We start from the raw sequence: 24,573 nt of genomic DNA on the forward strand, positions 1-24,573 counted from the left end.
AGCCTGGCTTTCTGCGGGAGCTTTCCCAGTCCCCTCAACACTGCCTGAACCTGGCAAATCCTCCACGGAATTTGGATGGGCAATAGGAGTGTGTGAGCAATGTGTGCTGAGTGGTCCCCTCTCCAACTTCTGTCACTACAGAATCTCCCCTTTGAAGGGGGAAACACCGCAACTGGAAGGCAGGAACAGCACCTGCCTTGTTTTTCGTCTAGCTGCAACTGGAGAAACTCAGACATTCCCAGCCAGTAGACGTTTTCTGAAGACAACTGGAGAAACTCGGACATTCCCAGCCAGTAGACTTTCTGAAGACACTTTAGGCACATTAACGAATGCCTTGAGAAGGTAAAAACAGATTTATCCCCATAACTAACATCCCAAGAACATAAAAGAGCAGAGAAAAACTAAGCATGCACCAGAGAGCCACTGGGGACACCTGGCCAACCTTTGTTTCTGTGTCCTTCTAGTCTTTAAAGGTCGTCACCTTTACTACTCTGATAATCTGCAGGCTTTGTCATCTCCCCCACCTAGCTGCACCCGCAGCAACAAGTTCTTCACTTTCTAGCCACGGGTATAAGTTAAAAAGGAGATTATAAAATGCCCTGCATCTTTTCTTGGCTTCCCAATCCATCGGCAGTAATTACACTTTGCAGTATACATCGAGTGCCTACCTCTCCCAGTGGTCATGTTGTCGGTGGTCTGGTACCAGGCAGAATCGCCCTGAGTCGTTCCCACAGCGGCTAGGCATCCACAGAAGCTCCTCCCACACCTTCTTCAGGAGAGCCAGTGCTGAGACAACTGCCACCTCACTCCAAAATAAAAGCCCAGATTCTCCCCCTGTGTTTTTTCACAACAGTAGGGGAGGGGACTGTCTCTGTCTTGACTCAAGATAATAAGAGTCTTCTAAGCAGCTTGTTTGGCTTTACGGAGGAACTCGCTACTCCCTTCCTTAATAAACAGCCTTTCCCCATCTACTATACACCTTAAAAGCAGAAGCAATTTCAGTCCCACATGGAGATGGGGACACAGACACACGCAGCCCAGCCGCTCACTCTGCTGAAGCTGCTCAGGCATCTCTTCAGGGCTTTTTGAGCGGGCTTCTCCTCAGCACAGTTCAACACACTTGCCAGTCGGCTAGCACATTACTCGCACGTGTGAGTGTGGAAACACTTTCCTGCGACTCTGACCTCTCCAAACCTGCAAGGTGCACAGTCTAAGAAATGGCAGGGCAGAATGGGACCATTATCCAGCTGAGCCACCCGGGCAGCGCCACTGCCACTGGAGCCGAGCTGACAGGAGGGCTGGCTGCCTAATCAAGGCCCGCCTTTAAATGGAGCCTTGTTCTCGCCACACCTGGCAACACCCTCACCTAACGAGCTTAGCAGTGTCTGTTTTCAGGCTCACGAGAGTTCTCACCTCCAACAAAGCTGAATTAGGTAACATTCTGCAAGTTACTTTCAACTGTAAAAATGTAAGGAAGGCAGCAGAACGATACCTAGGTGTGTTGTGTGTGAAACAAGTAAGTTTTATCACTATCTGTAACTTAGTGTGTGGTTTTACCTCCAAATACTATATCCTTTCCTTTAGCTACAGATTATGGCATTTCCAGGCATTTAATCAACACGATGCTTTCCAGATGCCCGCATCGACGTGTTAGCTTTTCTTAGGAAACAACACCACCTGAATTTTCTAACCAAATGGCCTCATGTCAATCAAATGTAATTGAAGACTGTTAAGAGCTGTAGATAAAGGACACTGCTTAGTCCGTAATTAACGCTCCTTCTCGCCGAGTCAAATCTCCTATAACCATAGCACATCTGCTTGATTAAAAAGAAAAACTTACACAGAAAATAATTTGCTTTTTGAAAACCATAGAAGGGAAAACTGTAATTTGTTCTTCAAGGGGTTTGCTAATTATATGGAGATGGAGAAAAGAAAAAGAAGCATCTATACAACAACATATTTTTAACGCCCATATTTTTTTGCCAGACAAAGCTGAAAGCCCTTGGGTAGCCTAGCAACAAGGAGGAATCCTATACAGATGAAGCATTCTGTTCCTTGGCTATTTCTCTACTGCTAATTTCAGTCACAATCATGTCACACTCAGTGGCTCAAAAGGGTACACTTTTAAGCACATCAAGAAACAATCTCAGATGAGCATTCTCTTCCTTAGAGGTATTGCCCTTAACATTAGTAGGTTTGGTAAAAGTAAGTATTAATGAAAAAGAGACATTAAAGTAGGAGGGGGCTAGACAGGAAGAAAGGTCCAGCAGAAAGAAGGGTAAAAGAGGTCAATGGGGTAGATAAGACCACAATTGACCATCTACATGCATAAAATTGTCTAAAAGTTACATAATTAATGCTTTTAAAAGAAAAGTTTGTCCAAGTGAGTGCTAATTTAGAGCTTCATTTTCTGACTGAAATAGCACCACTGTTCACATGTAACAAAAGGAAAAGAAAAAGATGAATCACTTCACCAAATTTTAAATTTTTAGATACCAAGACATAAGAAAGGGACAACCCACAGAATGGAGGGGAATAGCTGCAAATTACTTATGAGCTATGACTCTTATGATCCAGAAGTATAGAAAAAATTCACATAGCTCAATCATGAAGACATACAGAGTTTAAAAATGACCAAGGGGTGAGTGAGGTGGCTCAGCAGGTGTTTGCTGCCAAGCCTGGAAACTGGAGCTCGACCCTGGGCTCCAGTGAAAGGAGAGCACTGGCTCCAGGGCAGTACCGACCTCCAGCCGAGTGCCTGGTATGTGTCATTCAGCGTGGCAGGTGCTCGGAGAGGAAGGTGCAGCACATGCCCGGTGACCCCAGCGCCAGTTCTGACTGCCATGTTACCACGGCCAGAGAGCTGACTCTCCCACACAGGCAGGGGTCACCTTACATCAGTAGAGATCACACAGGGTAAAGTGGGGGCCACACCACTGGATTCCAGCACAGTGACTCACTTGTTCAAGATAAGGAAAACACTGGCTGCAATGGCAGCTGGCAGCAGATCCCAGGTAGAGGGCAACTATGAGGCAGCTGATTAGAAACAGAGACAGCTCCTGTGAGATTCCTGTGTGCACTGTGTAGAAGAATTGCTAGCTATACCCTGAAGGCTGATAGGCCACCACTGGGCGATTGCAGTTAGCACAGATAAAGAACAATGTCCTCAGGTGACAGGCACTTCAGCACTTCCACGTCCTCTACTGTTCTATCACGTGATTTCAATCCTTCACGAACAGGAGCTGGAGCAGCAACAGATGAAATCCCAAATTCTGGATTCTTACAGAAGCCGAGAATGACATTTACTTTGCTGCTTTAGCAGAGAAAGACTAAACATTATCACTAGTATATGGACTCCATGACGCCACCTACAACACTACAGAGGGCCTGGACTGGAAAGGGAGCCTCTCCTGCTCCTCCTAGCACTCAACAGGCTAGAGCTCCATATAAACAAGAGCAGTGCTTTCGGGGGGAAATTTAACGCATATTCCAACAACTTGAAAACTTTTTTTTAAAAATCACACATGTGAATTTACTTTCTAGTGGTATCTTTTTTATGTAGGTAGGTAGGTAGGTAGGTAGGTAGGTAGGTAGGAAGGAAGGAAGGAAGGAAGGAAGGAAGGAAGGAAGGAAGGAGAGAGTGAAGAGATGGGGGATCACTGTGGGCTGCACCAGCTCCATCTGGGCACCGTGCTAAGGGTTCTACACATTACCTCACTATTCTGCAAACTTCACAGGGTGCTTCATTTTGTAAATAAGCAAACAGTTTCAAGAGTTTACTTGCTTGCCCAGGCTTCAAAGCTAAAGAGTGGGTGAGAGGACACACAGAAAGGATATTTACACATCTCAGCTACCTGCTGGACGTCCCTCAACACTGGCTGCACTTCCTACTGGGGACATGGGCACTCGTGTTCCAGTCACACTCACAGGAGAGCACTTGCCAAGTCCTCACACTGACTACCGGACAGTAAGTTTTCAAATCAGGAACGGAAATGGCACTGATCACTGGAAAGACTCTTAGAGTCAGCTGAGGTAGTCGGGCCACGGTAAAAGAAGGACAGTGCACGCCTTTAACCCAGCACTGGGAAGCAGAGGTAAGGGGAATTCCTGTGAGCTCAAGCCTGTCCAGTAAAGTTCCAGGACGGTGCTACATAGCAGTAGTCCGTCTCACAAAAACAAACCACAAACCAGAATCTAGCATGGATAGATGGTACCTATTGGGTAAACTCTGAACCGGCTGTGCTGGGCAAGAAGGGCAACAGAAAGCCTGACAGTGCATGATTCCATTTGTACAGAACAGCCGTGATGGCGAAACCACAGAGACAGACGGTGTGAAAGCTTCCCTGGCTGTTAGGGTCTCCGCACTCTAGTAGGGATGATGGAACACACAAGCAAGACAGATGATAGTCCGTTAGCAGTTAGGAGCCATGTGTTCTTTCCTGCTTGAAGTTTATTCTCTGAGTCAGCAAAGGGCTCGGGAGCCAGGCTTCTCTTTCTCACAAGAGTTCCTGCAAATGTCTTGAAAGTAAGTTTATTATTCCTTTCCACATTGCTATTTACACTGGTCAGCTTTCCCAAGAAAGGGAAAAGAAAATTACTGTACGAATGAAAGCCATCCAGGAATGAACGGCCAGCAGAGTTGTGTGTGAGTGTGTGTGAGTGAGTGTGAGTGTGTGTGAGTGTGTCCGTCCTAGTTGGTTCTGTGGAGAAAGAAAGATGACGAGTGTATGAAACAGAGTAGGGCAGAGGACTCAGAAAGTCCCAGACCACAGTGCTCCAGGTAGCTTCTGCTGTAAGATCAGGATGGGTGAAGGGGAACCATACATCCCATTGTTAAATTGTCCTGTGCTATTTGAGTTTACTGAGAAGCTGGCTCTGCAAGTAAGGCTGGCACCCCAACTTCAGGCCCAAGCATGTTTATGCCAACAGTCTTCCAAGACCCCCTTTCTAGGGCTCGGCTGGCTCCACTGGCACTGTGACAGGGCAGGAAGAGAATGAAATAGCCCAAAAGTAAAACAATGCACCCCTGAAAACAGAAGGTAAGCTGTTTGCACCAGAGGGTACTGCTCATCCCATGATATAGAGAGCCTGCAGCGGAAGTTCAGCCACGGGAAGCTCAGCCACGGACAGCAGTTCTATTGGAAAGTCCGGCTGACTGCCTCGACCTCCCCGGTCAGGTTCTATGAACACTGTGAGCACCCAATTTGATGATGCCAGCTCTATCTGATGCTATTTGTCTGTTACTTGGAAACCTCACCCAAGAGGACCTCTCTCTGCCTGGGATTCTCTCTTCAGGTGCCTGTCACAAAGGGGCCTCCTTACCAAGCTTTCTTTAGCTGGATGTTCTCAGGACCTGCTTTAGGATGTTTAACTATTTATTCTTTTCCTTGGCTGCTGTACCTTTAAGAAGAACATTTAGAACAGACAACAGAGCTCCTAAAGCAGATCATCTCCATACCATACACATCAGAAGAAGAGGCCATAGTGATAGCGGGGACCAGTATTTCAGCAAGTGGAAGCCATAAGCACAGAAATACTCAGAATGTTCTAATCTAGCAGTGGCCAGCATGGCAGGAGCAGAGAGAACTTTCAAAAAGAAAGAATGACATCAGAATAGGAGCCTAGGCCACATTACCAGGCCTGGGGACCACAAAACTGCAGTCTGGTTATGAGTAAGAATGGGTGTTCAATAACACCTTATTTGCATTCTAACAGAAATCAGTCTGGATGCTAAATGAACACAGACGACAGACATGGGGGAGGAAGAGGGGACAAACGCCCTGATGCACTCAGGACAGCCCAGGCAAAGCGTCACCAGGTCTGCTCCAGCAAGTCAGCAGAATGAGGAGGAGAACGGACCATCTAATGGAGTCAATGGGGGTCTGAAACAGAGCCAGCAGTAAGCCCACTGGCCTGACAAAGTAGATGGAGAAACCTAACTTTTAAGACCTGTAAAACCATATTGAAACATCTAGTATCTGTTCAGAAACAGCAAAAGCATTATCGCCAAGCAACTGAAGATGCAGAAATGGAGACTGGTTCCCCACTCACCATTTGCAGACTGTATCATAGTTCCAGACTTTTGGACTTCATCAAATTTTGTAAAAATGACATTCAACCTGTTTGAAAACAAAAAATATATATATGGAATATCAATCATCACCATTTATGATTAACAAACACTATTAAGTTGACTGCTCCGACACCTTAGTTTTATTTCTGCTGCTGTGATCAAATACCCTGAGAAAAGCAAGCAAGGAGAGAAAGGGTGGATTTCAGCCCACAACACCAGGTTACAGTCCATCCCTCTGGAGAAGTCAACCTGAAGCGGTTGTCACCCACAGTCAAGAGGAGAATGAATGCACACATGTTTCCAATCAGCTCACACTCATATGGACCCTACCCAAGGGAGCTGGGCTGCCCACAATGAGCAGGGTTTCTCACTAACATAGTGAAGACAAGCCTACATGGCATGTATAGGCCACGCCAATGCAGATGGGTTCTCCTTAAGATGCTCAGGTGATCCTGAGTTGTATCAAGTTAAAACAAACCATCAGCCCCCACAACCAAAATAATCAATTATTTAAAAAAAAAAAGTCAGTAAGAATAATAGCTCCCTCAGTAACAGATAATAGCCAGCAAAAATTCAACACCTAGAATGGCTCCATCACTGGTTTAAGACTCAGTCTAAAAGATCGCACCTGGGACTCTATGGGTAACAGAGCTTGCTGCACAAGCATGAGAACCTGAGTTCAAATCCCCAGGACCAATGTTAAAAACTGATTGCGGCCATGCACACACCTGTAACCACAACACTGCGAGGGGTGAGAAACAGGAGGATCACTGGGTCTCACGGCCACCAGCCTAGCTTGGAATTCAGTGAGAAAGCTATCTCAAAGGGAATAAGGTGAGTGACAGTGGCAGAGCAGGACACCCTATGTGCTACACACACACACACACACACACACACACACACACACACACGAAAACTTTTTTTAGTTTGTTTTAAAAGTTCATATTTCTCCTCCTTCTTTTGAAGCAGACTGCCAGTTACTTTGGATAAAGTCTTTCACACTACAGGCTTTCTCCGACTTGTACTTAACTCCGAATGTTATAAATAACTCCTAAAAACAAATGCGACTGAACCCGCTTCAGCTTAAGAGATCTACATGGCACTTCTAATAACGGATCATCCCACCTTGGCATTTAAATGTAAGCAAAACTGCTGGTGCGTCAAAACCCTCTACCCTAGCTGGCACCAAAACCAAGAGAAAAGATCAGCGATGTGGCATCACCTCTAAGCAAAGCACAGAGGCTTCCCAAGCAAAAGCGCTCGCTCACTCTCGGCTGTGAGACGAACACTGACGCTTCAAAGCAGCGCACTCTGTATTCACACAGCCGCCCACTTCTGGGACAGGCTAGTCACAGTGCTCTCCTGCCCTCCCACCCTGCCTTTGAGAGCAGCCATTTCACACGCACGTCTTTTCTTAACCAGAATGCAAACTCCTTGGAGGCTAAGATGGAAACCATGTTCTCTTGGTGACAAGGCAGAGGGTCACCTGTGAGAGTCACATCATAGTATCACAGAGGCAGGCTTCGGCCTTCTCTGCAGCACTGAATGTGTCTCATCTTCTGGACTTAAGTTCATTCACTTACTCAATCACACAACAGGCGCTCGCAGGCCCATCCCATGCCTCGCTCGGAGCTGACTGGACGATGAACGGGAAGGCTGCTTCCCTCTAACGCTTAAAGCCGAAGCAACAGGCAAGCCAAGAACACCACTGGCAAAGGAAGGGGAGAACCTGCCTTTTACAGTGCCTCACCCCTCCCATCGCACAGGGAAGATCGATAATCTTTTCAAGGCTCCCAGGGCCAAATACAGCTTCAGAATCCTTTCCAAATTTACTCCCAACCACCACTATCCACAAATCAAAGTGGAGATGGAAATAAAAGCCCAATTGCCAACTCGGGGTCAGACAGGAGTAACACTGTAACTCACATTCAAATCCAGTGGCTACCAAAAATCTGGAAAGATGGCTTAATGTCAGCTCGCAAGATGTTTCCATCACCTTCCCTTTTAAAGCAACAAAGATCTTGAGTGGATGGACAAGCCCATAAACAGGCTCACTGCGCAGGTTGCCAGGGTGTGCCCTGACTTGGGTACCACTTTATTGTGTCACAACCACACCCTCTGCCATGACAGAAACATGCCAGCAGGTTTACAAGTTAGGGCAGAGGTATCCCTTTCATCTGGTTGTCTCTGAAGTTTCTGAAGGAGAGCAAGTATTACGTTCCTGGGACAGTCCCAGTTACCAATGGCACTTGTGAAAACAGTACTGTAAGATCTCTCCAAGGGGTGAGGTCTACACACTGTGGTGGCCTTAACAACCATGTAGGACAACATCCACAGAAACACCACCATTCCTGGTACCTGTCTCCACTTGGAATGCTCCCGGGCAGCATGCCCTCCACATCACTGTCACATTCCGAGTTAACTAACTCCCTCACTCTTTGCTCAGCGGTGCCTCTTATGGTTACACCTTAGAGACCTGCAACCTGGCTGACACCAACAGAGCCCACCTCGGGCATGAAGTACTGACTACATTCATGAGCTTCAAACACAGCAACTGAAGAAGCCTCTCATGGAAAACATCAACAGGCACAAATACAGACAGGAGAGTTCCAGGTTTATCCTAGCCCCACTTCTGATGTGGAGATAAAACACCCTGACGAGAAGCAGCTCAGGAGAGAAAGACTTTATTCTAGCTCACAGCTCCAGGTACTGCTCATCACAGCAGGGACTTGAGGGCATCAGGGTCTCAGTCCCATCCAGTCAAGGCCAGAGAGAAGCGATGACTGTGTGCTCGCTTGTGCTCAGCTGGATTGCTCCACGCTTACACAGCTCAGGATTCCCAGGCATAAGGAATAGCGACACCCACAAAAAGTAAACTTATTAAAAAAAAATATCTCACAGGCCAAGCCAATGCAGACACCTGTCCCCAGATGATTCCAGGCTGGGTCAAGTTGACAAGTCACATGGACCTCACCTAGGAAGCTATCAAATGGTTTTATTTTTCTAATCTTTAGATTTCAATTTAACATCTTGTGGTTTGTGGTATGCCTTGGTGGTAAAGTACAGATTACCATACCTGTAGCCTTGATTAAACTACCCTCAAGAAAGGAGAAAATAACTTCTTTACTAGTTTGACAAATCACCACTATCATTTTGCCCTAGTTTTACTGAATTTAAATATTTACATTAAATTTAACCCAGTTTATTGTACTATAAAATTTATGTTTAAATCTTGGCTAGACATTTTTAATAATGTAAAATATAAATTTTAAGTCATTTCCAAGAAACAAACCCTGAGAATCTCAATCAACAAACTTCATCCGAACACCAAAAGCAGCTTTTCTTGCTCAGCTTAAGTCTTCCATCCTGAACAAGGGTACCAAAGTTTCTAATTGGGGCCGGTGAGATGCTCAGGCAGTAACAGAGACTGCTGGCAAGTCTGACAACCTGAGTTTGATCGCCAGTAAGGTGAAGAAGAGAACCAACTCCCGCAGTCTGTCCTCTGCACACCCCATGCATACTATGTGTGCACATCTTCCACAGTATCTACCAGCCTATCTCTGCCATTCCTCACCTTCTCTCATACACACAAGTAAGTGTGTGTGTGTGTGTGTGTGTGTGTGTGTGTGTGTGTGTGGAAAAGAAGCATGTATTCAAAACCTCAAGCTCAGTCAGGCAGATGTAGGCCTCTAATCCCAGCACTACAGAAGCATAGACCAGCCTAGTCTACATGGTGAGTTCCAGGCCAGTCAGAACAGCACAAACAAACACATAAAGATATAAAACCCCAAACCTCAAGGATGCAATGTAAAAGTTGTGCCAGGACTGAGGTGATGACTCCGTGGTTACAGGGGTTGCCCCTGAACATAAGGCCCAGAGTTGGGATCCCCAGTACTCATGTACACGCTGTGCAGGTGAGATGGCTCTTCTGTAGCCACCAGCCTCATAACTATGCATTCTTTGAATAAAATTACCACATCAAAAATAGGAGCATGAACCAACAGTAAACCTGAAAATGAGCAGGGGAAGGGGTGGAGAGAAAGTACTACCAACAAACATATACAGAATAAATACAAGTTTAAATAAAAATTGCTAAGGGCCAGCAGGGAAAGACACTTGCTGTCAGTACTGATAACCTGAGTCCAATCCCCAGTGCTCACACAGAACTATGCCTGCAAGTTGTCCTCTGACAACATGGCACAAGGACCCCATACACAGAGACACAAATAAATACATTTAAGAAAATTTAAGTAAAAAAGAGAAAGCGAGCACTCACCGGGACTGTGGCAACCCTTTCTTACTGAGGTCTGCCCGCACACGTTCGCCTACATGTCTGTAAATCTCCACCAGACTGTTTATTGCTGCATCTCTAACCTAGACGTAAAAGAAGAGATCTTACAGGTGCTTCATGTCACTCCCCAGTTCCTCCAAACAGAAGCTAAACAGTCTACATGCTGCCCCAATTTACACCAGCCTACCAGCACATAAAATCCCCAGACAGGTCAGACTGAGCAAGGGCACATCTTACTCATAAAACAATCCCAAATCATAGAAACCCAAATTGTAGAAAAAGACCCCAGCTTTTTATACAGACTCCCAAGTCCTCCCTATTTTTTAACATTGTGATCAGGAAAACAGAATTTAAAAAACAAACAAACAAACAAACAAACAAAAACACATTAAACTAAAGCATCAGATGTGCGGTGGTGTGAAGAGCCCCCGCCACGGGCTGGTTCAACAGTCTGGCAAGGATTAAGGGATGTGGCCTTGTTGGAGGAGGTGTGCCCTTGTGGGTAGGCTGAGGATTCAAAAGCCTACACCAGCCCCAGGTAACTCTCTCTCTGCCTTATGGATCAAGATGTGAGTCTCAGCTCTAGCACCATGCCTGATGCTGCCACACTCCCTGCCATGATGGTCATGGATTCTAACCTTTTGGACCTGTAATCCCTACATACACAGACTCTTTTATAAGTTGCCTTGGTCATGGTAACTAAGACAGTGTCTACGTAGATCACATACAGCATCAGCTTCATGTGTAAGAAGAGTAACTGAGAAATAATGTACTGTAAGGGCCCACATCCAAGGGATTTACAATACTAAAACAAGCTAACACTAAACACAAATGCTACTTTAAATAGAAGTCAGGATGTGGTCAATGTTCAAAACCAAAGATCATAGAAAGGTAGGATCAGGGCTGCTGGGTAAAAAGCTGGCCCTGTGGGCACAAGGACCCAGTGACCCCTAGAACTCATGTTAAAAAGCCAGGTTTTTATACTTAAAATCTCAGCACCGGAAAAGCAGGGACAGAAGGATCCTGGGGCTCAATGATCATCTAGCAGAGCCTATATGCTGAACTCTAAGGCAATGAGACTCTCTCAAAAAAAGTTGGACAGGGCCTGAAGAATGATATCAAAGTTGTCCTCTGGCTTCCACAAGCATATGAGTATGCGCGCGCGCGCATGTGCGCGCGCACACACACACACATGCACACACCTACAAAAAGAGAAGGTGGAGAGGAGGAAGAGAGGAGTCGTGGCAGTGCTCAGAAGAGTGAGATATTGCCAAGTCCAGCCAGAAGTGTGGGTCCAAGTAAGACCCTGCTGCTCAAAGGCAGGAGGCACTGTGGCCCTCACGAGCTGCAGGTACATCATCTGGCCAGACACAAGGACCTGCAGCACAGGCAGTGAAATCAGGAGACAAGGATGGATGTGTTTTCTTAGGGAGCCTCATTATGGAGCAAACATTAAATACCAATTTGATGCTAAATTTCTTTAGTTATAAAAATGCACATTTTTATATGTACAGCCCTGAGGATTGTTTTCAGTGTTTAGTAGAGAATCCTCAGCCGATAAATCCTGTCTACTACAGGGAATGCAAGTCGCCCTGAAGCACCAGCCTCATTTTCCACATGATAGGAAATGGAGATAAATGAAAATAAAGAAGTAATAATCATTTTCTTATTAAAGGCCTATAGACCAAACTACTGTAACAGGCTATACCTTAGAGCCATATAGTACAAGTACTGATCAGATTTGGGGCAGAAAGAGGTAATTTGAGGTTTAGTTTGTTAAGACAACTTCACACTTCCATCTTTTTAAAAAAAAGTTTAACTCACTTGTTTTGTTTTTAATTTTTAAAGTTTATATGTATCCATGCTTTGCTTGCATGTATGTATATGCATTTTGTGTGTGCCTGGATCCCTTGGAGGTCACTATAAGGCACTGATTACCCAGGACTGGATTCATGGACAGTTGTGAGCTGCCATGCCACATGAGTGCCCGGAACCAAGCTTGGGTTCTCTGTAAGAGCAGAAAGTGTTCCTAATTTTAGTTTTTGAGACAGTCTCACTGTGCAGTTTGGCTGACCTGGAACTCACTATGTAGACCAGGCTATCCTTAAACTCTGAGATCCACCTGTCTCTGCCTCCCAAGCGCTGAGACTCTGAGAATGTTCCATCGCACCTGGCACCTCCTAGTTTTGTTTAAACTTGTACAGTCTTTCTAACAGCTATCTAGAGCAGCTACACGGTCCCGTTAAAGGACTTTCCTTCAAGTTTACGCTGCATCGCTGCTACTGAGAACCAGCCCAGGAGTGCTTGACTTCGGGTAAAGAACTATGAAGCACTGTGTTCTCTAATCAGATATGTGCAAAGTACATCCATACTGTGAAGACACCAGTACAATAAAGTATTTCACATATTTAAAACAATACATGCAAGACAGTGGTGATGCACGCCTTTAATCCCAGCACTTAGGACGCAGCGGCAGGTGGATCTCTGAGTTTGAGGGCAGCCTGGACTACAGAATGAGTTCCAGGACAGTCAAGGCTACACAGAGAAACCCTGTCTTGAAAAACAAAGCAAACAATAAAGTTAGGGTATCTCAAAAACCCAGTAGATGTGACAGGTGTGAGATTGCTGCAAATGCAATGCCCATCTCAGGCTAAGCAGACTCTTAATAAGCTGGGCCCAACAGTGATACCAGAGACCAAGAACAATCGATCTCCAAAGCACTTCCAGAAAGATTCAGAAGCAAACACACTACTGTCCTAACAGGGAGGCAGGCTCAAGAGCAAGGTGTATACAGGGTCAGCTATGCAAGGCCAGGACATGTCTTTACTCTAGGCTTTTTATGCTGGCCCAGGTAGCTCAAAGTCTGATATAGTCTCTTCAAACTGATACTCAATGTCATCTCTAACATCGAACATGAAAACAACTGAGTTAATGTGTTCAGAATGTGGGACTGTGCTGACCTTGCCAAAACCCTAGAGAGATTCCCATAGTAGCATCAGCTGTGACCTGAACAAGGGACACAGAGTCAAGGAGCAGTGCCACGCGAGAAGACGGCCCCCAACCTTGTCACAGTTCAGGGCAGTTCTGGGTCCTGTGAGCTGTGCTTGCTAACTGAGCTTCCCCTGCTGGAAGAACTTTGAGGCTCATCTGAATAGCTTCACAGGGAACAAAAACATCACTTTCAAATCTCTAAACTGGGATCTGAGCTTCTGAGCAGGAACCAGTGATGCTACTCCCACAGCACACAGCATAGGGTCCCGAGCGGGTGAGGTGGTCCTTCCATATCTCTCCTCTAAACACCATCCAGGACCAACACACAGTGATGCCTCAGCATCCGCTGTGGAGAAGGACGGTGCTCTGCAGAGTCCTGCTGCGTATCACGGTGCCGCACATGGTACAGCCACTGTGGGATGTCTCTCCTATCATCTGGAAGATGATGCCCACTCCAGTTAGAGAAATACATTGTGTGCTATGTGCCTGCCAACTGAGCTTCCCCTAGCATTTTCCCTACCTAGACCTGTGAGTCTGCCTTCCCCATTGAGCCTACTTAGTCCTGTGAGTCTGCCTAGTCCTATGAGCTTCCCTTCCCTGTGAGTCTGCCTTCCCTGTGAGCTTCCCTTCCCTTCCCTGTGAGTCTGCCTAGTCCTATAAGCTTCCCTTCCCTTCCCTGGGAGCCTGCCTTCCCTCTGAGCTTTCCTTCCCTGTGAGCCTGCCTTCCCTGTGAGCTTCCCTTCCCTTCCCTGTGAGCCTGCCTTCCCTGTGAGCTTCCCTTCCCTGTGAGCCTGCCTTCCCTATGAGTCTGCCTAGTCCTATACGCTTCCCTTCCCTTCCCTGTGAGCCTGCCTTCCCTGTGAGCTTCCCTTCCCTGCTATCTTCCCTTCCCCGTGAGCAGCCTTAGTTCTGTGGACTAGTCCTGTGAAATTGTCTTATTCTGTGTGCATGCCTTGTTGGGGTAGCTGTTTGGGTTTCTCCACAAACAGATAGCAGGCAGTGAGTGATGAGTGCTGTCATGCTGGACGGTGTGTCTAGCCTGCTCCGTCTCTCAACCTCAGTGCACACAGATACAAGGCCACCCACAGGTCTACCATCAATTCCCTATCACCTGCCAGCTTAATGACAGACAACCTCAAGTAGGTGCCATGTAATGGCACTGACATCTCCAAATGGGACTTCTATAAGGAAGTTCTGCAGAAACAAGGCTAAAGGCCCACTGGTGAGAAGGAAAGGCAAAAGCACCAAAATTATTCTGAAACTGTTGAGGCCATTTTAGGTTTTGCTTTGTTTCATTTTATACGTTTTATTTTATGCATAAGTGTTTCATTCCTATGCATATCTGGGCACCACAGGGTAACGAGTGGTTGTGAGCCACCATGAGGGACTAGAAATTGAACCCACTGCAGGAACAACACACACTCTTAACCTTCTCTCCAGCCTCTGTGGTCATTGTAACTGGTAGACTATACAGTATGACTTGGTGCCCAGCAATGCCTGTGATTTCTCAGTACAGGAGAGGGTAGAGTGGTCACTACATTAGCTGAGATGTTTTACACATGCTAGTGGATAGCTAATCTCTTACACCAGAGTCAGAGCTCCCCAGAGGTAAGTCCGCCCACCTGCGGCACACACAGATACCACAATGCACCTTCACAGGCTGCTGGTCTTCTTTCCACTCACCTGGCTGTTGGGGTCTCCCAGTAAGTTACATATATGTGGCACAATCTTGCTTAGTGTTAGAGTCTGTGCCCCAGAGCTGGAAAGAAAAGGCAAGAGTGAGAACAAAGGGAAGATGTCCCGCCCACACCTGCCCTTCTCCACCCCCAGGATTAGCCCCGCACACCAACGTTCCCTCCATTCTACTCAGAATGGCTCCAAAGCATCCCAGAGCCCGCGGCTGAGCCCACGCTCTTAGCTCTTCCATGGCCTGGCCTTGGAGACTACACCAGGCCTGCACCTTGCCATTGTGCTTGCCTCAGACCCTCACTCTGCTGTGCAGCTCTACTTCCTGTTCTGCCAACCAAACTCTTCAGGGTCATCTGGGGCAGGGGTGCTTTCAGACATTCTGTGATAGCTGCTGGTAACAAGACAGTGACAAGATGGCTGCAGGGCATCTGACTAGGCATTGCTCTACTGGGGAACTTTGAGTTTGTCACCTTTCCTTGAGTTCCATCTTTACTTTTATTTATGCGCATGTCTGTCTGTCTGTCTGTCTGTCTGTCTGTCTGTCTGTCTGTGTGCCAGAAGAAGATGCCAGGTCCCCTGAAACAAAATCCATAGGCAGTTGTGAGCCGCCTGATGTGGGTTCAGGGAACCAAACTCAGGTCCCCTGGAAAGAAGCAAACACTCTTAATCATGTAACATCTTGCCAGCCATTTTGCCACTCCGATGCCGATGCCCCAGACCTGCTCTGTGAATACATGCCACAAAACAGCACAGACAGCTCCGGAAATAATTCCAGCAGTTTCTTCTAAAAATTAGAAATGGGCTGGGAAGTGAAGGTATGGCTCAATGGTTAAGAGCACTGGCTACTCTTCCAGAAGGCTCGAGCACCCACACGGCTGCTCACAACCATCTGTACTCCAGTTCCAGAGGATCTAACACTCTCTTCTGGCCTCCAAGGACACCAGGCAATCACGTGGTGCATAGACATACATGCAGGCAAAACTCCCAAACATAATAAATAAAAAATAAACAAAAAACGGGCTTAGGAAATGGCCCTTCCATTGTACTCTACCTCAGAGAACTGAAATTTACACTTGTGCAGAAAGTTGTATGCATATGTGCAGCAATTTTACTCCTAGGAGGCCCAAGCCACCACATTTTAGTTAATTGATAAATGGCTAATTAAAACTGGATTACATCTGCAGTATATATTCTATACAATATAATCTATACCACAGGATAGATTCTATACCAAAGGACTGTGCCCAGCACTGAAACAAAATGAATCATCTCCATCAGTGGCATACAGTGCAAGCTCTAGGGAATTTAACTACGTGGAGATCTAGACTGCAACCCTGACAGGGTATACGAGACTGCACTCCACTCGTGTAACAGTTTGAAGTGACGAGGTCATAGAGATAAAAGTCCAAATCAGTGGCTGCCACAGGCTATCATGTGTGGTAAAATGGCAATAGGTGGGGGCCTCAAACAGGTGGGGGCCTGTGTGCAGCTGTGGCAATGTGGGCGAGCTCTGTAGGCAGCACCCATACATCCTGTATGACATCCTACACTGGGCAGGTGGAGGGAAGGAGTTACTTCCCAGTACGTTTCTTCACAACTACCTGTAGATCTAATTACTTCAGAAGAAAGAGTGGAGGGTGGTGGTGGGTTTGGTTTGGCTTGTTTTTAAAGCTTTAAGGAGCTGGAAATGTAATTTAGACTTTAAAATGGTTACTCAGCATCCCCAGAGCCAAATAAAGCAGGACACAGCTTGGCCTATACCAGTGATACTAGTTCTTGAAGAGTGGAGGCAGGAGGATCAGAAGTTCAAGACATACACGAGACCCTATCTTGAAGACGGAAGGAAGGAAGGAAGGAAGGAAGGAAGGAAGGAAGGAAGGAAGGAAGGAAGGAAGAAAGAGCCGGATAGTATCAGTGCACACGTGGGAGGAAGAAGCAAGTGGATCTCTGTGAGTTCGAAGCCAGCCTGGTCTACAGAGTAAGATCCAAGACAGCCAAAACTGTAGAGCTGTTACACACAGAAACCTTGTCTTGAAAAATCAAACAAACAAAAGAAGCTTTGGCCAAGCACAGTTAGTAGGTTCACCCCAGACTTACGCATTGAGTGTTGCAATAAGGCAGAGGCAGATGCCCTCTCTCGTGCGGAAGTTCTTGTGTTTGAAACCTCCGAGCATCCTGTCCCACACGTACTGCAAGTGACAAGAAACAAGAGAGAGGGTAAGGATGCTTCGCAGTAAGGAAGAGGGTCAGGACGCTGCAGCCCTTCGTGGTAAGGAAGAAGTCAAACAGGAACCAAACTGGTCCCATTCTCAGGGTCCTCTCCCAATCCCACTGAAGCGAATTATTTTATCAACCACTTCCAGTTAAAGTGTGAAAAGCAAGTGCACCGATGCACACTACCGGATCCTCCCCGCACCATAAGGAGGTATAACTACCCCACATCACAACTGAGAACAGTGCAGCCCAAACGACAGCAGGCTCGCACACCTTCTGTCAGGAACAGCTCCTAACTGAGGCTCACCCTAATCTTTGTTTTATCTCCCCTGGGAAACCGCTGCTGGCTGCTCCAGCTGCATCCCCCAACAACGGTCAGTAGGACCCTGGAAGACAGGGCTGGGTCCATCCATTCTAGCAAGCCCAGCTAACTGTCATATAGAAACCAGGGCCCCAGCCAGGCCCACTGGCTCCTCAGATACCACCAGCTGCCCCTCTCCAGAGAAAACGGGAGCCAGTCTCTTCAAATGACCTGAAGGGCACAAAAGATTAATCAAACACTCAATACCCATGTCAAACCCAGTAATTTATTCAAATGATACATTTTGCTAGTTATATATTTAAATCTCTCATGAGGTGGGACTGTGGGCCAACAGAATGTTCATCACGTACTGGCTAGTTTATGTGAACTAGTTTATGTAACACAAGCCAGAGTCATCAGAGAGGAAGGAGTCTCAGTAGAGAAAACGCTGCCATGAAATCCAGCTGAAGGGCATTTTCTTAATTAGTGATCAATCGTGAGGGCCCAGCCCATGGTGGGCAGTGCCCTGGCTGGTGGTTCTGGGCTCTATAAGAAGGTGGGCAGAGCAAGCTATGAGAAGCAAGCCAGTAGCCAACACCTGTCCGTGGTCCCCGCATCAGCTCCTCTTCCAGGATCCTGCCTGTCCTGTTTGAGTTCCTGTCCTGACATCCTTCCATGATGAATAATAGCACAGCGGAAGCGGAAGCAGAATAAACCCTTTCTTCCCTGACTTGCTTTTTGGTCATGGTGTTTTGTCAAAGTAACAAAAAACCCTAACTAAGATAATCTCCAACCCATCAAAATTAAGCCCAGGGAGTTGCACAAACACTGTCTGTGCACACAGGTGTGCTTCTCTTGTCCTACCTGGGGGTTAGCAGCTTGGTCCATGATCTTTAGCAGCAGGGCTTGGTCTTGCTCCCTCACAGAGTCCTTAGCATCACCCAGTCTGTCTATTAGACTTGGCAACACTGGAAAACAAAACGGAAACGATTAAATGAAAACAGATCTGGGAAATACCAGTTAACACTGTGGCTCAGTGGTTAGCGTGCTGGACAGGCACACCGAGCCCATGGGTTATACCCACTGCCCACACAAAACAGAAGAAAAAGAAAAAGGAATGGGGAGATTTTCTACAGATACAGTCATATAAGCTTAGTGTTTACACTGCCACCACGAAATACCTTGATTTAGTGACATTTAATCTGTGAGAAAATCCAACTGGCTCCTTTTTTGTAGAACTTTTCAAAAAAAAAAAAAAAAAAAATTTAATCTGTGAGAAAATCCAACTGGCTCCTTTTTTGTAGAACTTTTCAAAAAAAAAAAAAAAAAAACGCCTCTCAGAGGAGGGGCTGGGGACACGTACTGGTTGGCATTAAGTCTGATGGCTAATCTTGCATAAAGTCCTTAATTGGTAATAATATTTCATATTCGAGGTCAGAGCAGGAAGGAACATTTCGGGATTAGAGGGAAAGGTGCCAGTTCAGAGGCAGTGAAGGTGTGATGTGGGTGAGTCCTGCTGGTCGCGGCTTACCTGTGCCAATTTGCGCCTTGAACCGGTCCTGCAGCCTTGTCACCAGTGCAGACAGGATGTCCATGCCCAGTAGAACCACCTGCAACGGGAAACAGGCACAGCGTCAGCGGTGCTGCGAGGTAGCGCTGGCACATCAGGTCCTCACGGTCCCAGAGCCCGGGGCGCCTAATGACTAGGAAGACTGAGCTGGCTGCTCTGGAAAGGATGCTCGGCACGGAAAAACCGGTTACAGTTTGGAAGAAAAAGTCGCCTGGACGAAGTCCATTGAATAGAAGAAGCAGCCTAACCCACAGAAACCCCATCCCGGCCCGGCCCGGTCCGGCCCGCCCCGCTCCGCCCCGCCCCGCCCCAGAATAGCGTATGCAAATTAACCAGCTGAGGTACTGCGCCTTCCTCCGGCCCCGCCTAGAGAAGCGTGTATGCAAATTTTCAGAAGTGTGGCGCTCAGCCTTCTGGGTAAAACCGAGCAGGCGTCTGAAAGCCCCTCGGGGTTTCAGGAAAGCAGAGAGAGTGATCGGCATCAGAAGCTGCACTTGTAGAAAATACTGGCCACCGCGCGGGCTGGGGAAGGCCGCACGCGGTGGTCACCGCAACCCAATCCGGGTTTGGAATTTACTGGCTGCGGGGAGCGCGTGGTTGCAGGCAACCATCCTTTTCTTGGGGTTGCGCTACTGTCCAATGAACGCATAGTGAGGGCAGTACTGCTAACGCCTGACAACACACCTGCATCGGTTAGAGCTCTGCTTTACCTTGGTGCAATTTTTGGAAAACCACAAAACCTCTTTTCCACGCGTGAGAGTTCAAAAAGAATTACAAGACTCCTCTGCCTTCTTTCCCGCGCTTCCCTAAGCGCCTGCTAGAGGGCAGCCGTGTTGCTGCTACTGCAAGACTGGCTTCCGAACTTTGCCTGTTGTAGTAGCCATGAAACTGCCATGGATGCAGAGCGCTTCGTTCTCACAGGCTTCCGGACCCTAGTTCACGTCCAGTTTCCACACAAACCCACTTAGCTCAAATACTAGACTTGGAAGTGTAAAGGAAAATGTACTTTTCCATTCTTCTCGTTGAGACGGAATCTATAACTGCCCCGGACTGGCCTGGAACTTAATGTGTTGTTCACGCTCACAGTCTCAAACTCCTGGCCACCACACCTCCCCCACACTTTTAAAATAGCTTTATTTACGAGCATTTTCTTTAAAAAAAAATTTTTTTTTAGTTCAAAATATTAGTCTTACTTTTGGGCCACGACATTAAGTTTCCCTACTAAAGGAGAAAAGTATACAAACCTGATAAACCACCTCATCCAGGTGACCAAGGTCAGCATGAACAACGCTAAGTCATGCTGGTGATGTAAACGTAATATAATGGACTATACACTTCACCTCCAGTCTCTCCAAAGCCTATGAGCCAGGAGAGGTCCCAAGGAAAACATGAGGGAAAGTCAAAACACCACCAGTGCTCCACTGTTAAGATCAAAACCAAGGCTATCTGAGAAATTGCACAGGGAAGAGAGAGGGAAACGAAATATAATAAGTATCCTGATAGAATTCCCAAGTGGGGTGGGGGGATAGAATTCCAGGGAGAGGAAGCAACAATTTTCCCTAAGGAAAAGGTAAAGATCTAATTTGACCACCAGGTTAGGAGATGAAAATGTACAGATAACCTGTACCAACTGGTCCCCCTTCTCGTAGGGCTATCATCCCCTGGGAAAGGGCACCCAGACACTGAGAATAACTTTTTATAGCATCTTTATTTGCCTGGGAAGAGGAAAATGGCATTCTAAAGTTGTTGGGGTTTTTTTTTGTTTGTTTGCTTGTTTTGTTTTTTTTGTTTGTTTGTTTGTTTGAAAGAACCAAATAATGAAGAGACCAAATTAAGAGTCAATGAATGGCTCTGTTTAAAGTGCACTGTACACAGAGCAAGAGAAACAAGAGGGAAGTCGGGGATAGATCCAAAATACAGCCTAAGGAGGCAATGGGTTAGAGGAGTCTGAAGCACACACAGGTGCACAGCAGAGGCACAGAGCACACAGATGCTCAGACAGCCGAGCCCCAGCGGGGAAAGCAACAGCTGACTCACTAGGAGGCTACTACAAAGGAAGGGGGAGAGGGATGAGGAGGGAAGGGAAGAAGGGACCGTGCCAATAAGAACTCTACACTGCTGGTGGGAGTGTAACTCAGTGTCAGTGTGGGAACTGTCTTCAAAAAATTAAATAAAACTTAACTAGCAATTCTACTCCTGGACATAAACGCGAAGGAGGTAACGACGGGTGAGGGTCAGCATCTGTGGCATCGTTTCTCCAGGCATGATAGCTGGTGAGTGGGTGCTCACACATGGTCTTATACCAAGATTGCAGTCCTAACGAGGGAGCAACGTCAGCCACACTCCTTATCCCGTAATAAATTCCCCAAATAAAGAATTTATACAATTTAAATTGTGCGCCGTTCTGAGCAGCACAATAAAACCTCACACTACACTGCTGAGTCCCACTCAGAATGCGAATCACCCCTCTGGCATCCAGTATCCAATGACGCCCTCTCTGACTCACTGGGCGGTCATACCAGCTGGTCAGCTGGCAGGTGTGAGCATGCTAAGGAAGCCCGTAGTTACTGAAAACTGCTCCCAAAGCACAAGAGTGACACTGATAATTCGGATATGCCCAAGAGAAAAGAATTGGGGTTACAGGGCCATAGCTCCACACCTGGCCTCCCCTTCAGCAAGGACTTCATAGCCTGGGGAATATATGTAGAAATACAAATGGCAAGACACTCAGTACACCTACTGGGAAGCAGAACAGGAGGAACAAAGGCAGGAGCCACTGGTTCACACACAGACTGGTTGATAACAAACAGAATTCACCAACAGCCAGGAAAGAGCGCAAGCATTTGGAGCACCACGGAAGAGGAGTGGGAATGGTGCTGTTTTACATAAACGCCCTTGGGTCAGTGCGGTACCTAGAGAGGATAAAAAGAGAATGGCTCCTGCAACCCGCCAGGCACAAGTAACACATGTCAGCAACAACCCCATGATCCTGGGGTAGGAGATTTTCCGAGCCAGATAACCATAGACTTCACAGGCCTAGGCTGTGAACTGGACCTACTTGACTCTCATCATAAGGCATTGCGAGAGAAGCAAAGCAGGGCAAACCCGTGGATCATCAAGGCCATGATGTTTACAAACTCTGCCGAGACTGTTTTCAGTGCAGCTCCACCACATTCTACACAGGCCCAGTGCTTTCAGGTTTGGGCAAGTCACAACACCTCCCAGCCAACACCAGGTGACCTCCAAAGTCATGTGAATCTCTTTGGTGCCCTGATAACGCCAGGTCCTGAAAAAGTACACAGGCTCCCTAAGCCTAGACTTATGAGGGACAGGGTACACCAGGTTTCATTCACTGTCCACTGCCAGCCATCCCATTTCCAAGTGTGAAAAGCACCACCTAACTATACATCCACTCTACAGAGCACACAGAAAGGCTAGCAAGCTTTATCAATATGCCTGGTACACAGTAGGTACCCATAAGGATGCCCGCCCCTTCATCAGGGCCAGGAAGAGGGCTGGGTTCGTAAAGTGCTTGCAAACAAGTGTGAGGACCCAATATCCATCCCCAGAACCCACAGAAGTATCAGATGTGGTGCCTGTAATCCTCATGCTGGGGAGGCAGGGACGGGGGAATCCCCAGGTCTTGCTGACCATGTAGTCTAGCAGACTATGTTATCAGTGAGACAGCATCTCAAGACATCAAATCAAGCTAGGCATGGTGACTGTACATGCCCTTAACCCCAGCAGAGGCAGGTGATCTATTGAGTTTGAGGACAGCTTGGTCTACATAGCCAGGACTACATAGAGAGGCACTACTTTGAAAATAAACAAGTAAATTAAATTCATAAATAAAATTAAATAATAAAAATAAAAGTAGAGAAGGACTGATGAAGACATCTGACCTCTGGCTCCACATGCATTGGAGCACACACACACACAGACACACAGACACACACACACACACACGTGTGCTGCCATCTCCTAGGACACACATGTCCACAAGTGTGCTATATGTCTCAGCACCAATGTCTATTAGGATATCTATAGGTATAAAAATGCTCTCCTTCTACACTGGCACAGAACGCAGTGGCGATCGTTGAGAGTCAGGGTACACGCTGCTGATATCTCCACGCTGTTTAGTTGTTGCTTCCATTGTTCAGCTGGAGCCTGATATCAGCTAAAGAGAAACTAATTAGCACTCTCTACTGCACTCACTTCCGATTCCAAGATTAAGAGCACAATACAAATGCAGGAGGAAAGACTGAGTCTGGAAGCATCAGGAGTCAGCTCCATGCATGCACGCTGTGAGCACTGGTCCGGCAGAGCTGTCCTACAGAGCGGTCACCTAAGGAGCTCCTGGACATTCATGGCCACACCACTGTGCTGACTCTTGAATCCTTGTCTGGACACCATCTGGAGATGCTTATTGCCGGGTGCTGCCCCATACGGAGATGTAACTATTAGAAAGGGACTTAGGACACTACACGGTCGAACCCCTTCTTTTTCCAGGAGGCAACAGTCACAAAAGGTGAAACTGTACTGTGAGGCAGACTTCGGAAGCTGTATTTAGAAGTCAGACCTGCCCAGTACAGCGCATCAATAACATCAAGTATTCTGCGACAACCTAGTTCAGTGCAGTAATGGTGGCCACAAGCAGGGGCTGAAGTGACAGCTGCAGCTCCTGTCACACAAGGACGATGGTCTCTGCTCACCAGCGCCCTCTGGCTGCGGTTTGCTGGCACAGCTTTGCTATCCTAGTGCAGGAGAGGCGGAGACAGGCAGATAACTGGGGCCCTTGGTCAGTCAGCCTAGCCTCATTGGTGAGACCTGGTCCCAGTGAGAGACCCTGTCCCAAAAAAAAAGGAACAAGGTATACAAGGTGTCCAGATTCTGAGGGATGAGACCTGAGGGTTGATATCTGGCTGCCATATGCATATGTGCACACACTCATACACATACATGCACGCAGGCACACATACATGCACGCAGGCACACACGCACGTGCGTGCGCGCGCGCGCGCGCGCACACACACACACACACGCACACGCACACACACACACACACAATAAATTGTGCGAATGGGAACCAGAAGTTTTTATTTCGGAAATGTTGCTTAATGTAACTTTCAATGGCCATCGAAGACTCTGGCTACCCAGCAGCACAGCTGGCTACAAACTTAAGTGAGCAAGGAGAAACAAGGCAGGCCATGGAAGGGGCATGGGGCAGCCATAACAGCAGGGCAGCGCTTAAGAGCTAGGCCCCCATCACCACGCAGGAATGGAGGCAGATTTAAAACACTAATCTGTTCTAAGAGTCACAGCACTAACGAGATAAACAAAACTGCGCATCTACACACACGTCACCTCGGGGGCACTTAGAAATATGAGGCTCAGTGAAAAAACACAATGCCAAGGACTGCATGCTGGATGAGTCTGCTCACGAG

At 47.1% G+C, this 24,573-nt stretch overlaps 1 protein-coding gene and 1 non-coding gene across 2 annotated transcripts in view; one reads left to right on the forward strand and one right to left on the reverse strand.

Moving 5' to 3' along the window:
• Positions 1-24,573, reverse strand: part of Clasp1 (cytoplasmic linker associated protein 1) — a 226,896-nt gene that overhangs the window by 109,526 nt on the left and 92,797 nt on the right. Inside the window, 6 exon segments of the mRNA XM_050129375.1 lie at positions 6,052-6,119; positions 10,350-10,447; positions 15,039-15,114; positions 17,142-17,233; positions 18,424-18,527; positions 19,091-19,169. Coding sequence (XP_049985332.1) covers positions 6,052-6,119; positions 10,350-10,447; positions 15,039-15,114; positions 17,142-17,233; positions 18,424-18,527; positions 19,091-19,169 — 517 coding nt within the window.
• On the forward strand, positions 19,736-19,860 carry LOC126492817 (U4atac minor spliceosomal RNA). Its single transcript, XR_007589687.1, has one exon. It is a non-coding gene; the product is annotated as a U4atac minor spliceosomal RNA (small nuclear RNA).

This window comes from Alexandromys fortis, unplaced genomic scaffold (assembly GCF_014885135.2).
Source record: "Alexandromys fortis isolate MF-2015 unplaced genomic scaffold, M_Fortis_MF-2015_v1.1 scaffold_236, whole genome shotgun sequence".
Taxonomy (NCBI): domain Eukaryota; kingdom Metazoa; phylum Chordata; class Mammalia; order Rodentia; family Cricetidae; genus Alexandromys; species Alexandromys fortis.